The 17928-nt window shown below is 44.1% G+C and overlaps 1 protein-coding gene across 1 annotated transcript in view; it reads right to left on the bottom strand.

Annotated features, from left to right (window-relative positions):
- Window positions 1-15998, bottom strand: part of LOC135516097 (NHS-like protein 2) — a 148138-nt gene extending 132140 nt beyond the window's left edge. Inside the window, 1 exon segment of the mRNA XM_064940134.1 lies at window positions 15420-15998. Coding sequence (XP_064796206.1) covers window positions 15420-15696 — 277 coding nt within the window. The 5' untranslated portion in view covers window positions 15697-15998.
- Between the last annotated feature and the right edge of the window lie 1930 nt (window positions 15999-17928).

The raw sequence follows: 17928 nt of genomic DNA, 5'->3' as shown, positions 1-17928 counted from the left end.
CTAACTTCAGAGTAATGCCTTCTGGACAGATCTTGCAAGACTCTACTATATATTTATTTCTCACACTCGCTTGCTCTCTGTCTGCCTCATGTTTCTCTTCATCACTCTCTCTCCCCCTTCCCTTCTTCAAAAATAGACTTCTGAATATCTTATCAATTCAACAAGTTCATAACTAGTGAACAGGCTCCTCTCAAAGGCTCCAAGTGACATTAAGATCAAAGATAGATACATCTTTCCTGCACACACACACTCACACACACAATCTACATACCCACACACACTACCTGTACGCTGCTCAGATCCTCCGTCTCTTCTAATAACAAACAACATCCTTCTCCTTCACATAGTCTGTTCTGCAGACTGGCCCTGTCTGTGTGTCCCTACCAGGGATCCACTCTATGGTACTGGATGATCATTTGAGCCTGGGTACTGTCAGTCTTCTCCTTGCCTGAGGCTAGAGGGAATGATCTGAAGAGACACTTTGTTGTGAGGCCTCAACTGTCTTGGATAAAAAGAGAAAAATGAGTTATGGTGAATTTGAAATAGTTGGTCGTGATCAGTGGCAGTCAGTAGCGTTTAAGATGAGGGAGGATGATTATTTTTTTTCTATTACAGCATATTGGATGACTGTCATTCATATTCCATTCACCCAGCCCAATGTTACATCGATAGGTTTAGGTTAATCCATGATTCTTGAATTTTCTCTATACCCATCATGAGGCTGCTACAGCCTAGCCTATGAATGAAAGTTTACAACGTAGCCTAATCAAGGTTACATACAGAGACACATTCAATACTGCCTTGCACAATATTTCCTGCATCTAGGTAATCTAGGGTGTAATCATTAGTCCAACAGTTGCAAACAAGAGTTTCTTTTGGACAAATCCAGGTGTGTTTATCCCGTTTCGTTCCGTTTAAGAAACGTTTATTAACAGAACCGGCGGAATGAATACACCCCTGATCACATGCAAACACAGTTCACTTTCAGTCACATACAAACAGCATGATTACTTTGCTCGTTAATTACTTATTGCATCTGTGCACTCTCCTCCTCACACCTTTCCCTTCGCTTGTGGGCTTCAGTGCACAACACATTAGCTGTCTGTGACCGGGTGAAAAAACCTTTCCAAGTCAAACGTTCATATCATAACCGCTACACACAGCCTACACCGTTATCACCATATTAGCTAACGTCAGTCAACATAGCTACTAGAACTAAAGAGTTAGTAAACCTACTACAATCATGCAGTACAGTGTACAGTTGCCAAGCAGTTACACCGGCGAGCCCCGGTTGCAATAAATTCATAAAACCAAAGGTTTACCTGGACTTGAGTAAGTGAAAGTGAAACAAAATACAACTAAATACAGCGAGCTCCCTGTCTCTCTCTTGCTTCTCCTTCATTTTTGAATAAATTAATTTCTTCAAATCTGTTCAAATATTGTCTCTCTTTCTTTGAGTCAACTACTATGCAGTGCTAGCTAGCTGTAGCTTATGCTTTCAGTAATATATTAATTCTCTAATCCTTTGATTGGGTGGACAACATGTCAGTTCATGCTGCAAGAGATCTGATTGGTTGGAGAACGTCCTCCGGAAGTTGTCATAATTACTGTGTAGGTCTATGGAAGGGGGTGAAAAGTCTATGAAAAGGGGGTGAGAACCATGAGCCTCCTAGTTTTTGTATTGAAGAAGGATGGAACCTAGCTGTCCTTTTGTTGCAAGGCAAGAATGAAGTCAGGAAGGGAGAAGTCCTCAACTTCAAAACCTCTCTCCCTATCAAAACTAGCTTAGCTTACTTCGCTGTCACTACTAACTACTGCCCTTGTTTGTTGTGATTGAATGGCAAAGACACGCCCAAGAAAATCCCACATCAAAACACAACCCCAAGACAACTCTAGTTTGGCTTCAGTCGTGGCCGTTAACATTTCTTAATGAGCAAGCCAAAAAACTAGGCAAAATCAGGCAAAGACACACCCAAGAAAAGCCGACATCAAAACGCACCCCCAAAACAACTCTCGTTTGGCTGCAGTCATGGCCAATACCATTGGTTAATGATCAAGCCAAAACATTTGGCAAAATCAAGAAATTCAGCAGTCTTTTAAAGTAAAAGGCATCCTTTACTTTACCAAGTACCGGGACATTTTAGCCAAAAACCTGCCTGCCTCTGCCAGGAGGCTGACACTTGGCCGCAAGTGGATATTTTAGCAAGACAATAACCCAAGCAAGAAGAAATGATGATTTGGCCACAAAATAAACATTTTGCAATGGCCATCTCAGTCTCCGGACTTGAACCCCATTGAAAACCCGTGGCTTGAATTGGGGAGGGAAGTCCATAAGCGCAGACGAAGGAAAGAGTCTGTATGGAGGAATGGTCCAAGATCTCGCCCAATGGGTTCTCCAATCTCATAAAACATTTTAGAAAAAGGCTTGCAAGGGTAGGGTGCTGGAGTACTGAAAAGGGGGGTGCCAATAATTTTACTTGTTAAACAAAATCTGTCTCTTTGAGCAATTGTATTCATGTAAAATAATGTCCCCCTTTTTTTGCATACAACATAGCTCAATATTTGAATCATTTATTTTGTAGTCTTTTTTGCTCATCTTTATCAAAGGTGCCAATAATTCTGGACCCCACTGTGTATATATACACACACACACACACACACACACACACACACACACACACACACACACACACACACACACACACACACACACACACATAGATATACAAGGGAATAGAAAACTAATAAGCATGCCCAAACACACACACACACACAATCATGTTCTTACCTCTACTAAAGAAGGGCATGGTGAATGTTGTGTCAGAGCCTTTCTCCTCCTCCGGCCTTCCCTGTCCTGGAGACCTCCTTCTCTTCCACCGCATCACTCCTCTCCTCCCTCGCTCTGTCTATCAATCTATTTCTCCAACCACACTCCTGCTATGACCTCGCTCTATCAATCAGTCTCTATGTTCACAGTTCCTCTCTCCTCGGTGTCTATCAATATCTCTATTCGTCCACACAAGTTAGCGTTTTTCCTCATGAATCATGTTCTGGAGGCAGCTCTGCAGTGGCCACTATCTGGCACAGCCACAAAGTCATAAAATCAGATTTTAAACCTAATTCTAACCATAACCCTAACCTTGAATTTTTACATTTTGACAATTTTGACTTTGCAGCTGGAATGTCTAGCAGAAATCGTTCAGTTCTGCCTCAAGGACAAGACAATAAATGTCAACCTGCTACGTCCACACTCCTGTTTTCTCCCGTCTTTATTTAGCTTTCTCCTCCGATCTGCACTATTCCTCGCTTCCTCATCTGTATCTTTCCTTCTCTTTTTCTCCCTTTCTTCTCCTGTTCTTATCTCCTTCTCTCCTCTTGTTTGCACTCCTCCTTTCTCCCCCTCTCTTCCTCTCCGTCCTAGGATCAGGCGACAGTGACAGCTCCAGCGACGATTCATACACCCACGAGGTGTGTGTGTCTGTGTGTGTGTGTGTGTGTGTGTGTGTGTGTGTGTGTGTATTTATGCGAGTGCCACTTCCACCTCATTAAAATGTGTGTTTATTCACTCATACGCCTGTCTCTAAGTGTGTGTGTGTGTATATGTGTGTGTGTGTTTACCCCCTCCCTCTCATCATCATCATCACATCCCTCCAGACTGCAGTGGATTCTGCTGCCTCAGCCCTCTTGACACACACACGCACACCGCTCTAGTCTAGCCAGAGCTCACACCATACACAGTCACACAGTGACACATAATTCACAGCTGGGGCTATGTACCTACCAACACAGAAACAGGGCTATGTACCTACCAACACACACAATATAGTCTTTACACTCACAAATTACTTACTGTACAATTACGAACAGAAATACCAAATCCACGCCTGTCAAGCTTTACATTATAATTACAGTCCACAGTGGAAGCAGCAGGTGCAACATTGTCAATAATATACATATTGAAATATAGAATGATTTAGAAACAATATAATTACCTAACAGAAAAGTGAAGAAAACTTTGCTCCACACACACACACAAACTTTGCTCCACACACACACACACACACACACACACACAATAAGAAAGTGTCTGCCAACTCTGCTGTCTGTATGTCCCTGTTCTACTTCTCCTAGTGTTGTAGGTGGAAAAACACAGAAATACAATCACTAGAGAGGCCATCCCTATTCATCCCTATCTAGGGATTGTATTTGTATGCGGAGGATAACGAAACATAGTATCAACGGTCTAACTACCTTCATAAAAATGCCATAACATGTACCTAGGGCCCAGATTTTCTTTCTCTATAAAAAAACTGATTTTTCAGAAAAGCCTGCCATGTTAGTCTTTTATAGGTTGCCACAAATGATCACATGCCAAACGATAAGGGAGAAAAGGCACACCTACAAAGTTTTATAGAGCATCTGCCTTTGTACCGTATAGCTAGGCTACTAATGAGAGGTGGGAGTAGGCATCCTTAATTCACCACCAAAAGTAGGAATAGCAAGCACAGACATTCCATGTGACCCGTGTTGTACATTGAGCTGTTAACAAACACACACACTTACACAGATACACACACACACACACACATACACACACAGGCATATAGACACATACTCTGATACACACATACCCTATGTTTACTAACACCACGCCTGCACACTTCAGAGTCACGCACCTGCCAAACTTAAACTTGGCAGGGGAGGGCAGGGGAGGGGCAGGGCACCGAACACACACACACAGACACACAGAGCTCATCAAAGCACCAGCATGCATGCAGCGGGTGGCAGAACTGTTTGTTCTGTTATTGTGTCCTAGCGTATAGCCCCCTGCCGACACACACACCCACCCACCCACACACTCCCCTCACCACAACAACCTGCCCCTGCTGCCAACACATACTTTAGTTTTTCCCACAGTGCCCAGCAGCTTACTCTGAGGCATGGGCTACGTCCCAATACACTAAAATAGCATCCTTTCCTACCGTCCTTTCCTTGTCTCCTTTTTACTTTAATTTCTGTGAGTCATTTCATTTTATCTCTCTGTATTTAAAGCAGAATTATTTTTTTTAATTAGAACAATTCAAAAAACAAGTAGAGACCTAGACAACAATTTGGATTTTGAGCCACTTCCTATGTTTCTCATAATGAATTGTATCTGTTCCCTTTCTCTCTTCCTCCATCTGGAAGTGATCGGTCCACCATTACGGCCCCACAGAGCCCAGGCCAGTTTGTGGATCTTGACATCAGGCCATTGTCCAATTAGAATGGTCCATTCGCCGCCAAATATCGATAGAAACGCCCCACCACAAACAAGAGGGTGTTAGAGAGAAATACCATAGATACAGCTCTGTCCTTCAAAAGAGTCTAAAATGAAACCATATTCCCATAAAATACACCACTATTACCATAGACAGAGGAGAAAGGAAGGAGGAAAAGGAGAAGAAAAAGTAGGGGAGAGGAGAGAAGATGGGGATGGGAGAACAGGAGGAGAACAGGAGGAGTGGGAAGAGCAAGTGGAGGAGGGGATAGACAAAGAGTGAGAGGAGGACAACTAGGATGAGGAAGAAGGAGAGGAAGAACAGCCGAGGAGCATGGGGGATGTAGTCAGTCCCTTTGGGAGGTCAGGAGTACTAACTTCCTATGGGCGCTCCCACAATACACCATAATCCATCTCTATAACCATTCTATCCATCTCCATGGAAACCGGAGTGAGGAGGCAGGAGGAGAGGCAACGAGGGCGAGCAAGGGGAGTTCAGTGTCAGTAAGTCTGAATTAGCCTGCCACCAAACTACATCACAGCAGATACCCATAGACTTCCAGTCATTGTGCTAACGCTTCAACGTCCTTCAAACTGCACGCAGAGGCTTGCCAAAATCCCAAAGTATCCCTTTAGCATGTGTCTGTCCAAACATTCCATCTTACAGTGAACAAGCATGAGGCAAATACATCATTCTCAGACCTCTCTCTCACACACACACACACACACACACACACACACACGCACAGCTGGCAAGGTCTGGGCTTTGCTTAAGAGGTTTTTGAAAATTTTCGACAATCTGTTGATAATGTGAGGAGTCGCAGATCTAAAAGACGAGAAGAGAGGAAAAAGTGAGAACAAGTCTACCATCCAGATGCACACCTCTATGTACCCTGCTTAACTTGGGGAAACAAGCCATGTTCGATTCAGCGGAGCTGTCGCGTCAACACCTTTAGACGTTGATCAGCTTCCGTACTCCTTTTGCGTAGACTACCTGAATGACGTCGACGAGTTGAAAGCAACTCACTTCTCTTACACAGGCTGCATGTGAAAGTAACTTCAGATTGAGGTTGGGTTTATGTTGCCCAAAGGACACCATCATTTCAACGTGAAGCTATGTATACCATCATTTGTCCATTGTCGATTGGATCTTTGGAAGTTTAGAAGTAGCTAGCATTAGCACTATAAATAGCATGCCAAATTCATGATATTAATAATAAACGTGTAATAATAATAATAAACGTGTACCTTTGGAGAGAAAGAGAGAGAATCATTTGCATTTGTCACATGCTTGTTTACTGTAGGAAGGAATGTTTGGACAGTTACATGCTAAAGGGATATTTCGGGATTTTGGCAATGCCTCTGCATGCAGTTTGAAGGAAGTTGAAGCGCAATTGCTAACTAGCGTTAGCACAATGACTGGAAGTCTATGGGTATCTGCTAGCATGCGCCACTTACCATTGGCTCGCAAAACCACCTCCCCTCTTCCTTCAGACTGGACACAGAGACACAACAATTATATCCAGGAGTTCATCTGACTCTGGGGAAGTGGTTAAAGGGCCTCGTTGCCATAATCCCGAAGTATCCCTTTAATGATTATAGTCTGTCTATCTCTGGAAACCAACCCTGCAAGACCAAACGGAAGTGAGCCCCCTCCTCTCTCCCTCGTTCTCTCTCTCTCCCTCTCTACTCCCCCCTCTCTCTTTCTGACTTCTATCTTATCTGTGAGTGTCTCTCTCTCTCTCTCTCTCCCTTTCTCTCTACATTCGATCGGAATCTGAGCTCTGATGGTAGAATAAACAAGAGTGTACAGATGCTCTGTGCAGTGTAAGCAGAAACGAGTGGAGGAGTGGAGGAGAAGTAAGCAGCACTACAGTGAACTGGTGGACTGGGGGACTGGGGGACAGCTAAAAGATCTGCAGAGAATAACAGAGGATAGGTGCATAGAGGATAACTGCAGTCCTCAAGAGCTGCATGGCTGCTGGTTTCCTGCCTGAGAAGATCGGCCCAGAGAGATGAGTTTGAGGCCAACAGCTCAACTGTCCGGAAACTCCAGTGCTGTTCAGCACATGTAGCCCAGCCTACAGTACACCATTACACACACGGGAACATAACAGAACAGGCTCTCTCATTCTTCCTCTCTTTCTCTCAAACATTCGTTCATTCAATTTCTATATTTGACCAGGTGTGCCAGGTATGTTAAGTTCTCATTTACTACTATTTCAGTTGAATGCAATTCATAAGGAATATGAATCCATTTCAGACACACCCTTAGCTATAATCTGATGATGAATCACCATTGAAATGTAAATTGAATTTCTTTGGAATCCTCTCCTCCCCTTCCCTCTGATCTCCCCCCTCCCTCTCTCCCTCCTCACCCCTTCCCCTCTCCTCCCAAGGAATTTGTAAATTGTCTCCTCCCTCCTACTCCAGGGAACTGCTGACCTCACAATGAGCTCTAATTCCATTCGATCCTAAGTAGTTTTTTTTGACCCAAATGGCACCCTACTCCTTACACAGTGCACTATTTTTTTTACCAGGGTAGATAGTAGGAAATAGGGTGCCATATTTAGGATGCAGCCTTGGTTGCGTCCTGCTTCTCTTTCTGTTGTATTCTGTTGTATTCTCAGACATATCTTTCCATGGGAATGGGATGGGATGCACGCGCGCACGAACACGCACACCCAGCAGAGACTGGCTCTAGGGAAGCATTAGGATGACAGTCAGCAACACTTCCAACTTATTGCACAGCTGCTTTTCACACAGGCTGACAAAGTGCTTTCCTTCTCTCCTTTCGGCTCCTTTTCTACCTGATCTTTGTGAGTAAGATTATTGCAACAAGCAAGCTCAGTGTGTGTGTGTGTGTGTGTGTGTGTGTGTGTGTGTGTGTGTGTGTGTGTGTGTGTGTGTGTGTGTGTGTGTGTGTGTGTGTGTGTGTCTCGCACAACAGTATCTGTTGAAAACAGAACACAGAACAGTGTGCTGTAGAACAGAAACAGAGAGACAGAGAGACACCCACGCAGGAACTCTGGCAGAAGTTTGCTCCACAGAACACTTGCTCTGGCTTTGTTTTGGCGTTGTCCACAGCTGGACTGTCGCCAGGGCAACGGGCCGAGCCACAAAGTGCAACAGAGGGGGGAAAATAACATGATTTAAAAGAAAGAGGAAAGTTGAAGTTACGTAGCTAGAGAGAAAAGGCTTGCAGCCAAGGCAGGAAGTTGTTCATAGTTTTTCTTCTGCGTTTTTCACCTGAATTTATCTCCCCCTCATGATTCCCCTCCTACACTCACTCCCGCTCTCTTTGTCCTTTCTCCCCTTTCTAACCTCAAACACTCAACACACTCCCTCGCTTTCTTTCTATTCCCCATCTCACCCTGTATCCCCTATCTCACTCTTCCCCATCCCATCTCCCCCTTTCTCTCTCTCCTTACCCCCCCCCGCCCCCTCTCTACTACACCCACAATCCTCCTTTCTCTCTTTAAGAATCATAAGTCCATTGAGTGCCAAATTACACTTCACAATGAGACAGCAACCCAAACAGGCTCCCATTAAATCATCAAGAGAGAAAAAAAAACACATTCCGAAGCCTCCAAAAGCAACATGGCTATGTTTGGCCAGGTCTTCACGGTAGTTAGCGAGCTGTTGCTGCTGCTTCCAACACTGATTCATTGGTACCACACTGAACAGAGACACAGGTAGGTTGATCTGATCACCATCTGACCATCCAAATAATCATAGAGAGGCAGAGGATTACTCTCTGAGGTTCCAGGTCCTGCCTGGTTGGGAATTTCTGGGAAAGACAGAGGAGGAGGAGGAGAGGACAGCGGAGAGGGGGCAGAACACAAAGGTGGGTCTTCTCCCTGAAAGAAAACAGGCAGGGGACAGGGAGAGAAGAAGGGAGAGAAGAAGAGGATAGAGGGAGGAGAGGGAGATCAGGGTGGGATAGTTCTTAGCTCCACTAAAGGGTCTGCCTAGGTCTCCTGACTTAAACTCACTCTGACTTTCTGCTCTAGAGAGAGAAGATAAAGAGAGCGAGAGAGAGAGGTCTGAGAATTCCACAGGAAGGACACGCTCTTTGGTTCACACTATCACAATTGACGACTGACTGACAGCTTCCAGGGATAAAACACAGCACAAACACACTGAGGTCAAAGAGCGACAGAGCAGGGAACTACTAAGATAAGGAAAAGGAAACTGATAAAGGAAACTGCTACTCTCTCCCTCCTCTCTCTGCTCTCTCCCTCCTCTCTCTGCTCTCTCCCTCCTCTCTCTGCTCTCTCCCTCCTCTCTCTGCTCTCTCCCTCCTCTCTCTGCTCTCTCCCTCCTCTCTCTGCTCTCTCCCTCCTCTCTCTGCTCTCTCCCTCCTTCCTATCTCACTCTATGCTCAGTGTAAGACAGTGGACTGAGCAGTTTCTAGGCATATATGCAAAACATTGACAATAGTAGGGCTCACACGCATTTGGTAAAACATTCACTACAGAAAAAAAACTAAACCCCCCAAAAACCTGAGTGAATTGTGTGTAGGACTGTTTTACTATTGTGAGCAATAACAGCATGAAGGAAGAGATACCCTAACCATAGACAGGCTATAACACATGGTTTTATCTCCATGGAGATCTAGTGACGTCATGCCATGTAGCTTTAAGGGCAATTCCACCATAACGGAATTACGCGCTGACTCCGTTTTTTCACTTTACAATGTATGCCAAACAAAAACCATTGATTTCAAAGTTTAACAAACCATACAAGTATATGCACAAGGACTACTTCTAACAATTTCCACAAAAACATTTCTAAAAACTATTTTAGTGGAAAAACTGTGCAGGTGCAAATTTTGATCACGGAATTACGTTAAAATCTTCCTCCAATTTTTGTGACCACGTTTTCCAAAAACTCTGTTAAGCACTGTCTTAAGATTCGAAGATATCTGCAGAAAGAATAGGGTGTCAGCTATGACATGGCACCCTTGAGTTTGAAAAAATATATTTTGGTTATTGAACTGCAATAAGTTAAGTGGATTTACACCCGGTAACGTTATTACATCATTGGTCCCTGATGGATATTATGGATATGAATGCACTTCTCCTCATGTTTCACAAGTTTGGACATCACAAAGCAGCTCAGCAAACCACAGTGAGGTTCAATGCAATACAATACAACGCAGCTCAGCAAAGCACAGTGCAGTACAATACAATACAGCACAGCAGAGCAGAGTAGGAGAGAGTAGAGTGCAGTAGAGTACAGTAGAGTACTGTATAGTACAGTAGAATTCAGTACAGTAAAGAAGAGTATAGTTCAGGACTGTATAGTACAATATACTGTACACTACTGTAATATATTATTCTTTACTGTACTATCCAAACTTGTCAAACAAACGTCTATCAAAGGTTCAGATTTGGTCCAATTCGGTCCGTCTGTGGACGTTAACATTAAGTCCAGGGTGGACTGACCAAATGTCAAATACTTTTCAACGTCCGTGGACGTCCGGTGTCGGTCGGTGCTCAGTGGGTGAGGAGGTTGGTTACAGTAAATGGAAAGAGAGGGGGCTCATGGGTAGGTGGCAGTAAGAGCTGGGAAAGGTGACGTTAACTAGAGAGTGAGAACCAGACAGAGAGATAGGGAATAAGAGAGGTAGGTAGTTGTTCTGACATAAGACTATTTTAACACTTGGTTTGACCACCAGATGACAGAAAGACAGAGAGATAGGGAATAAGAGAGGTAGGTAAACGGAAAAATGTTTGAGACTGAACATAACAGTATGCAGACAGAGAGATAGGGAATAAAGAGGTAGGTAGTTGTTCTGACATAAGACTATTTTAACACTTGGTTTGAACAGATGAAAAATGTTTTGTGACAATTATGATTTCCCATTGTAGCCAATTCAGTTGCAGTTATTCCGTTACTGATTTTTGGGTAATTCCGTTACCAATTTTGTTACAGAATTATGAGTTTTAATCACTTAATAATTCATAAACAAAATTGATATCAGTAAAATAACTATAGCTAATTGATAGATCTACCATTACCTCATGAGGGAGAGAAATTAGGAAATATCTTAAAGATATGTGGGATTTTGGTAACTGAATTACAAGGCACAAGGCAATATTTCTTAAACTTACAGAAAGGTAAGCAATTTCTCCTAAACTAAATAGAAGTGTATGTCTAATACTTTTTAATACTTTTTCTGGTAATGTTTTCTAAGACCCCTTTTCTATCTGTTTATCCAGAAATCAAAGCCTTTACATATGCCTAGTTTTTAAGATGGAAAATGGTTGAAAAATGTATCTATGCCTTCATTTCCCAAATACATAGCATCTTAGCTTTCATTTGACAACCAGTTGTACATGCTCCTATGAACTTCACATGTTGGTGCTCATGGGTCCTTTTCAATGGGAATGCCCCTTAAGATTCTTCAATGTACACTACATGACCAAAAATATGTGGATACCTGCTCGTCAAACATCTCATTCCAAAATCATGGGCATTATTATGGAGTTGGTCCCCCCTCCCTTTGCTGCTTTAATTAACAGCTTCCACTCTTCTGGGAAGACGTTCCACTAAACGTTGGAACATTGCTACAGGGACTTGCTTCCATTCAGCCACGAGCATTAGTGAGGTCGGGAACTGATGTTGGGCGATTAGGTCTGGCTCGCAGTCTGCGTTCCAATTCATCCCAAAGGTGTTCGATGGGGTTGATGTCAGGGCTCTGTGCAGGCCAGTCAAGGTCTTCCGCACAGATCTCGACAAAACATTTCTGTATGGACCTAGCTTTTTGTGCACAGGGACAGTGTCATGCTGAAACAAGAAAGGGTCTTCCCCAAACTGTTGCCACAAAGTTGGAAGCACAGAATTGTGTTATTGTATGCTGCAGCGTTAAGACTTACCTTCACTGGAACTAAGGGGCCTAGCCCAAACCATGAAAAACAGCACCAGACCAATATTCCTCCTCCACCAAACTTTAAAGTTGGCACTATGCATTGGGACAGGTAGCTTTCACCTGGCATCTGCCAAACCCAGATTTGTCTGTCGGACTGCCAAATAATGAAGCGTGATTCATCACTCCAGAGAACGCATTTCCACTGCTCCAGAGTCTAATGGAGGGAGCTTTACACCACTGCAGCTGACGCTTCGCCTTGCACATGATGTTCTTAGGCTTGTGTGCAGCTGCTCGGCCATGGAAACCCATTTCATGGAGCTGCCAACGAACGGTTATTGGGCTGACGTTGCTTCCAGCTGCAGTTTGGAACTCAGTAGTGAGTTTCGCAACCGAGGTCAGACCATTTTTGTGTGTCATGTGTTCTGTGAGCTTGTGTGGCCTACAACTTAGCGACTGAGTCGCTGTTGTTCCTAGACGTTTCCACTTCACAATAACAGCACTTACAGTTGACCAGGGCAGCTCTAATAGGGCCGAAATTTGATGAACTGACTTGTTGGAAAGGTGGTCTCCTATGACAGTGCCACGTTGAAAGTCACTGAGCTCTTCATTAAGGCCATTCTACTGCCAATGTTTGTATATGGGGATTGCATGGCTGTGTTCTCGGTTTTATACACCCGTCAGCAACGTTGTAGCTGAAATAGCTGAATCCACTAATTTGAAGGGGTGTCCACATGCACTACATACACAAAAGTATGTCGCAGACCCCCAGTCAATGTTGCAAATTTGGGTCTTCAGCACAACGTTTGTCTGCCATAACAACTGACATAACAACTAAGTGAGGCATAAGTGTGTCGCCATTGACTCCATCATTACTGAGGTTCCACTCTCCAACTGAGGGCTGCTGAACTTACAATGGCTTTCTCACAGGAAACAACATTTTTGTTCCTTTATCGTGTCATGTTCATTGTTGTGTCGTGTCATTACAACCGCATAACATTGAAACGGGTCATTTCTAGGGAGAGCTGTTGAACTTCCAATATATTTCTCACAGGAAATATTTTGTCATGTTCTGGACAATGTGTTCTGTCTCTCTAGTCTCTAGGAGCTGCCTGTCACCTCACTTTGGTTTGGTTGTCCTCAAGCCAAGAGGGCAGAGACAAAAACATGTTTCTCAACTTCCGGGCAGAACAGCTGCAAAGCGTTACATGCCAAATGTCAACCTATTCCCCATAGTGCACTACTTTTGACCTGGGCCCATGGAGTGGCATTTATCTTGTGTCATCTTCACCTCACCTCCAAACATACGCGTACGCCTCTCTCTATTTGAATCAGCGTACCGTCTATCAGTGACTCTGTCGTTGTCACGTTTTCAAAGACATTCATATCCGGTGTGAAATCTAAATCTGTAATCATGCACTCTGTCGATGTTCGTAACTAGGCATGTATCGTGTATCCAGTGAGTTGGCGACAAAGTAGACAGTTTTCACTGGAACATAACATTGTGGCAGTGGCTCGCGCGGTGTTTCAAGTGGCCGCGCCATGGGATACTCTATCCACACCTTTACATCCATACCTTTTCTATCCATAACTCTACAAACAAAGTCAATGCTGTTTTGTAACATGAATGGAACTGGAGTAGATGGTTAAAAATACAAGTACTGTCAAGGGAGGAGGGAACAACATTAGTGTGATCAAGAACAGTGGAATCGGCGATTCGACTTCATAATAAAAGTCCCCTATTGAAACTGATGTAAACGGATGAAAATAGTGGATCAGGCCACAATTGGACTAGATAATGTTAAACAAGTTTGGAATGTTATATCAATTCAACAAAATACAATAATTTGTTAATTTGATGACAAAATATGACAAAAAAACTTCAGAATTGCATTGATGGCATACTTCTATTTCAATGTACATCCTTACCTATGGATCTTGGGTCCATGAAATGGAGTATTAGCCTACTCAGTGACACACAGATTACAATTCTAAAGAGCTTACACAAACATTAGCATCGAAGCTCTTTAACTGTGGGAAATCGCCACACAATTCAGTGGGACAAGGGGGAGGCAAGGGGGAGTACGATGACATCAGCGGGCACCATCAGACCAACTCCTTGAATGGCCTGGTCTACTCCTTGAAGTTTGCAGTTCTGTCTAAAAAACACTATTTTGCTTCAAACATATATTTTTTTTTTACCGTTTTAGTGTGTGTACTTTACTGTATTTATACTTATTATTCATCAGGCCAAGCGATTGACCTGATGCATATTTTGGCACAAGTACACGCAGGCCTTGGGATGATCGTTATGCCAGTCAATCATTGTTTGCATTAGACTTTGAAAGAGTTGGCTTTTCAACTGAAGTCTAGTACGGAAAGGCATTTTATTTCATTTCATTTGAAGCAAACAGGGTAAGCAAATAAATGTTTTTAAGGTGTTTTGTCTTTCACACTGATATTCAACACAATAAGCGGTATATTCATTTCAATTCCTTCAATAAGGACTATGACGCTAACACTTGTGTACACTCTACATAGCTGTGTTCTGTGGTTGTCACTGAGTAGGCTGATAAATCCTTTCATGGATATTGCAATATGAAAGTTCAATACACATAGGTTGACTGGTGAGCTCAATGTTGCTCATTTCACAGTGGTTTCAGAGTCCCCTAATAAGAACTATGAGGCCAATATTTGTGTAAACTCTTTAGAGTTGTAATCTGTGGATGTCACTGAGTAGGCAGATTTCATGGACCCAAATATCCATAGGTAAGGCTGTACAATGCAACAAACATACCCCCATTGTATTTCTGAAGTCTATACAGCCACACTGCGATTTATATTGATTTTTACTTTTTGTGTAAAATGTGCTGATTGTCCTTTGTTTAATTTATATAATAACACTCCAACCTTCTCAATTGTGACATGATAATTTGTATCAGTTTCAATTGGGAACTTTTATTTTAAAGGCGAACCACCAATTCCACATTGTTGCTCACGCTAATGTTGTTCACAAAACACTAGTCCTAAGGCCTACTTTGCAAACAGCCATTGAAATCTGCAGAATGGTAGGTCATAAGCAGCCATAAAGAACGCACGCATTGACGTGATCCACCTTTTCACAATAAATTGACATTCCTCTATTCTCCCACCCCAAGTTACCTCGAACTGTCGATTTTGAATACCTCTCCCACACATTCAACTTCAAGTTGACCTCAGTGAGTTGCAAGTCTCACACGGACCACACCGCACAAGTGATAGACAATTATACAGTGTGCTTTTTCTTACTCTTTGGCGGTGGCTTACTGGCGAGCGCAGCGATGTGTCGCTGTAAACGGATCACTTTGCCCTCGAGCGTGCCCGACCGGTGACAGATAGACACGAGCTCGCCCTCGAGCTCTTCCAAGATGCTGACGGAGTGCCGGGATAAATCCGAGAGCTGTCGGAGCACCGAACATAGTGTGAACCCGCAAACGTCAACCAAGTCCCCGAAAATCGCAGTTTGCCTCTTCGCGTCGTTTTTACAGACATCCTTGGGAACTATTGTGCGCTTGCAGAAGGGCATTTTCACTCCAAACGCGCAAACCCAACCGGAAAAAAAATCCTCCTTTAGCAGTAAGGAAGCGTGCTGTCCGTGCGGAAAACGATGTTGTTGTTGTTGAAGAAGAACCGTAGAAGCCTACAGTGCGTTCATATTTTGCATTGCGATTGACTGTCCACCGCGCGGTGCTCTCCGCATCGGCGCAACAGTAGGCTGGCTGGCAATAGGCTTGTCTCTGGTCTTCCCAAAGCGAAACCTGCTGCGGGGAGGAGGAGGAATCAAACCTCAACCCCTCTGTTTTGTTATGTTCTGAAGACATCGGTCAAGACTTCACCCCAACTTGCACTTTGCACAGATACTCTGGAACTTGTAGGTTAGCCTATTTGACTGACACAGGTGGCTGGTGGCACCTTAATTTGGGAGGATGGGCTCATAGTAATGGCTGGAACGAAGTGCATGGAATAGTATCAAACACATCATGGTTACCATGTGTTTGATACCATTCCATTCACTATTATGAGCCATCCTCCCCTCACCAGCCTCCTGTGATTCTAGAAACATGTTTTATTCCATTTTAACTTGGGCCAATTATAAAGAGAGGCATCCTATCTATCTATCTTGCAGCATGTGAACCACGTGACCTGCATATGACCACGTTTTTTGTTGTTCTGAGGATGCCGTTTCACCATCTTGTCATTCTTATCACATTTCTGTCCACACACATGCATGAACACACACTTGTCCCTATTCAGGGAAAATACTGACCCAATAACCCTTGTAAATGAGCCCAAAGACCAATATAACCCCAGTCTCTCTCAGTCTGACTCTCTCTCCAACTCTCTCCTTTTCGCTCCCCCTCTCTGTGACTCTTTCTCTCCAACTCTCTCTCCTTTTCGTTCCCCCTCTCTCTGACTCTCTCTCTCCAACTCTCCTTTTCGCTCCCCCTCTCTCCCTCTGACTATTTCTTTCTCTGACTCTCTTGACTGTCTCTCTCTGACTCTCTCTCTCTCTTTGACTCTCTGAGTCTCTGACTCTCTCTCTCTGTGGGGCAGAGGGGAGTTTTCACAACTGTAGTTGGACAAGCACAGAGAGAAGTTGGAAATAATACACCCATGTTTAGGGCACACACTGCAGCAACTGTCCACAGTGAAAACCTTTCTCTCTATGTCACCCTCCTCCCCTCTCTTTCTCTCCCCTCTCTCGCTCTGACCCACACGCTTTCTCTCAACGTCAACTCTCAATTCTCTACTCCCTTTTCCTCTCCATGTCAACTGTGAACACACCCCTCCTATACTAAAGGAGCACATCTGGTCCCCCTCAACACCCACCCCTCCCCCCAGTCCCAGCCTCCCACAGCCATAGCCACCCCACCCAACCATGGACTTGGCCCACGAGTGCAGTTTGTCTGTGTCTTGGTTAGAAGGGATTGAGGGAGAGAGGGAGAGAGAGAGAGAGCGAGGAAAGGGGGTGGGGAGAGAGAGGAAAGGGGGGGAGAGAGAGAGAGAGAGAGAAAGGGGTGGGGAGGGAGAGAGAGAGAGATAAAGCCCCTTGAATTGAATTGAATTGAGAGAGAGGGAGGAACGGGGGTGGGGAGGGAGATAGAGATGACTCAGAAAAAAGGAGGGAGAAAGAGGAAGAGAGAGAGAGGTAAAGAGGTGGAGAGAGAGAGAGAAGTAGGTAGAGAGTGAGAGAGGTCGATAGAGGTGGAGAGGGAAAGTTCTTGGAAAGAGAAGGTAGGCTAACTCATACAGCACCATGTCATGTACACTAATCTTATCGGGGGGATGTTTTTCGTGGCTGCTGATTTGAGTTACACACACACAGTCCGTTCGTCCGTCCATCACATGATGGAAGCAATTGATTGGAAACATCTGTCGCCAACTCTTCCCCTCCTTCCTTCCCTCCTTTCTTTCCTCCTCTCTCTCTCTCTCTCTCTCCCTCCTTCCATGATTGTGTCCGTTGGCAGCATTCTATTAAGATGGCCCGGGTTAAACCGGCCTGTGGCCCGTCACGTGACCAGGTGAAGCCAGTGAGGGAGGAGCGCTCTGCCGAAATCGAACAACAATCTGCACCGCTCCAGTTATGTTGTCAACAAGGCAGCATGGTCCATCGTTCAGCAATATAAAATAGATGTTTGAATTTCCAAACTGGTTTTCATTGGGTAGGCAGATAGAGCGTCCCCCCCCAAAGCAATCACTTTTGCACACAGAATCCTACTTATTACTCCACACGCTAACCTACATCACTTTGGTTTTG

The sequence above is a fragment of the Oncorhynchus masou genome, chromosome 27 (assembly GCF_036934945.1).
Source record: "Oncorhynchus masou masou isolate Uvic2021 chromosome 27, UVic_Omas_1.1, whole genome shotgun sequence".
NCBI lineage: Eukaryota > Metazoa > Chordata > Actinopteri > Salmoniformes > Salmonidae > Oncorhynchus > Oncorhynchus masou.
This window is presented reverse-complemented; position numbering and strand designations above follow the sequence as displayed.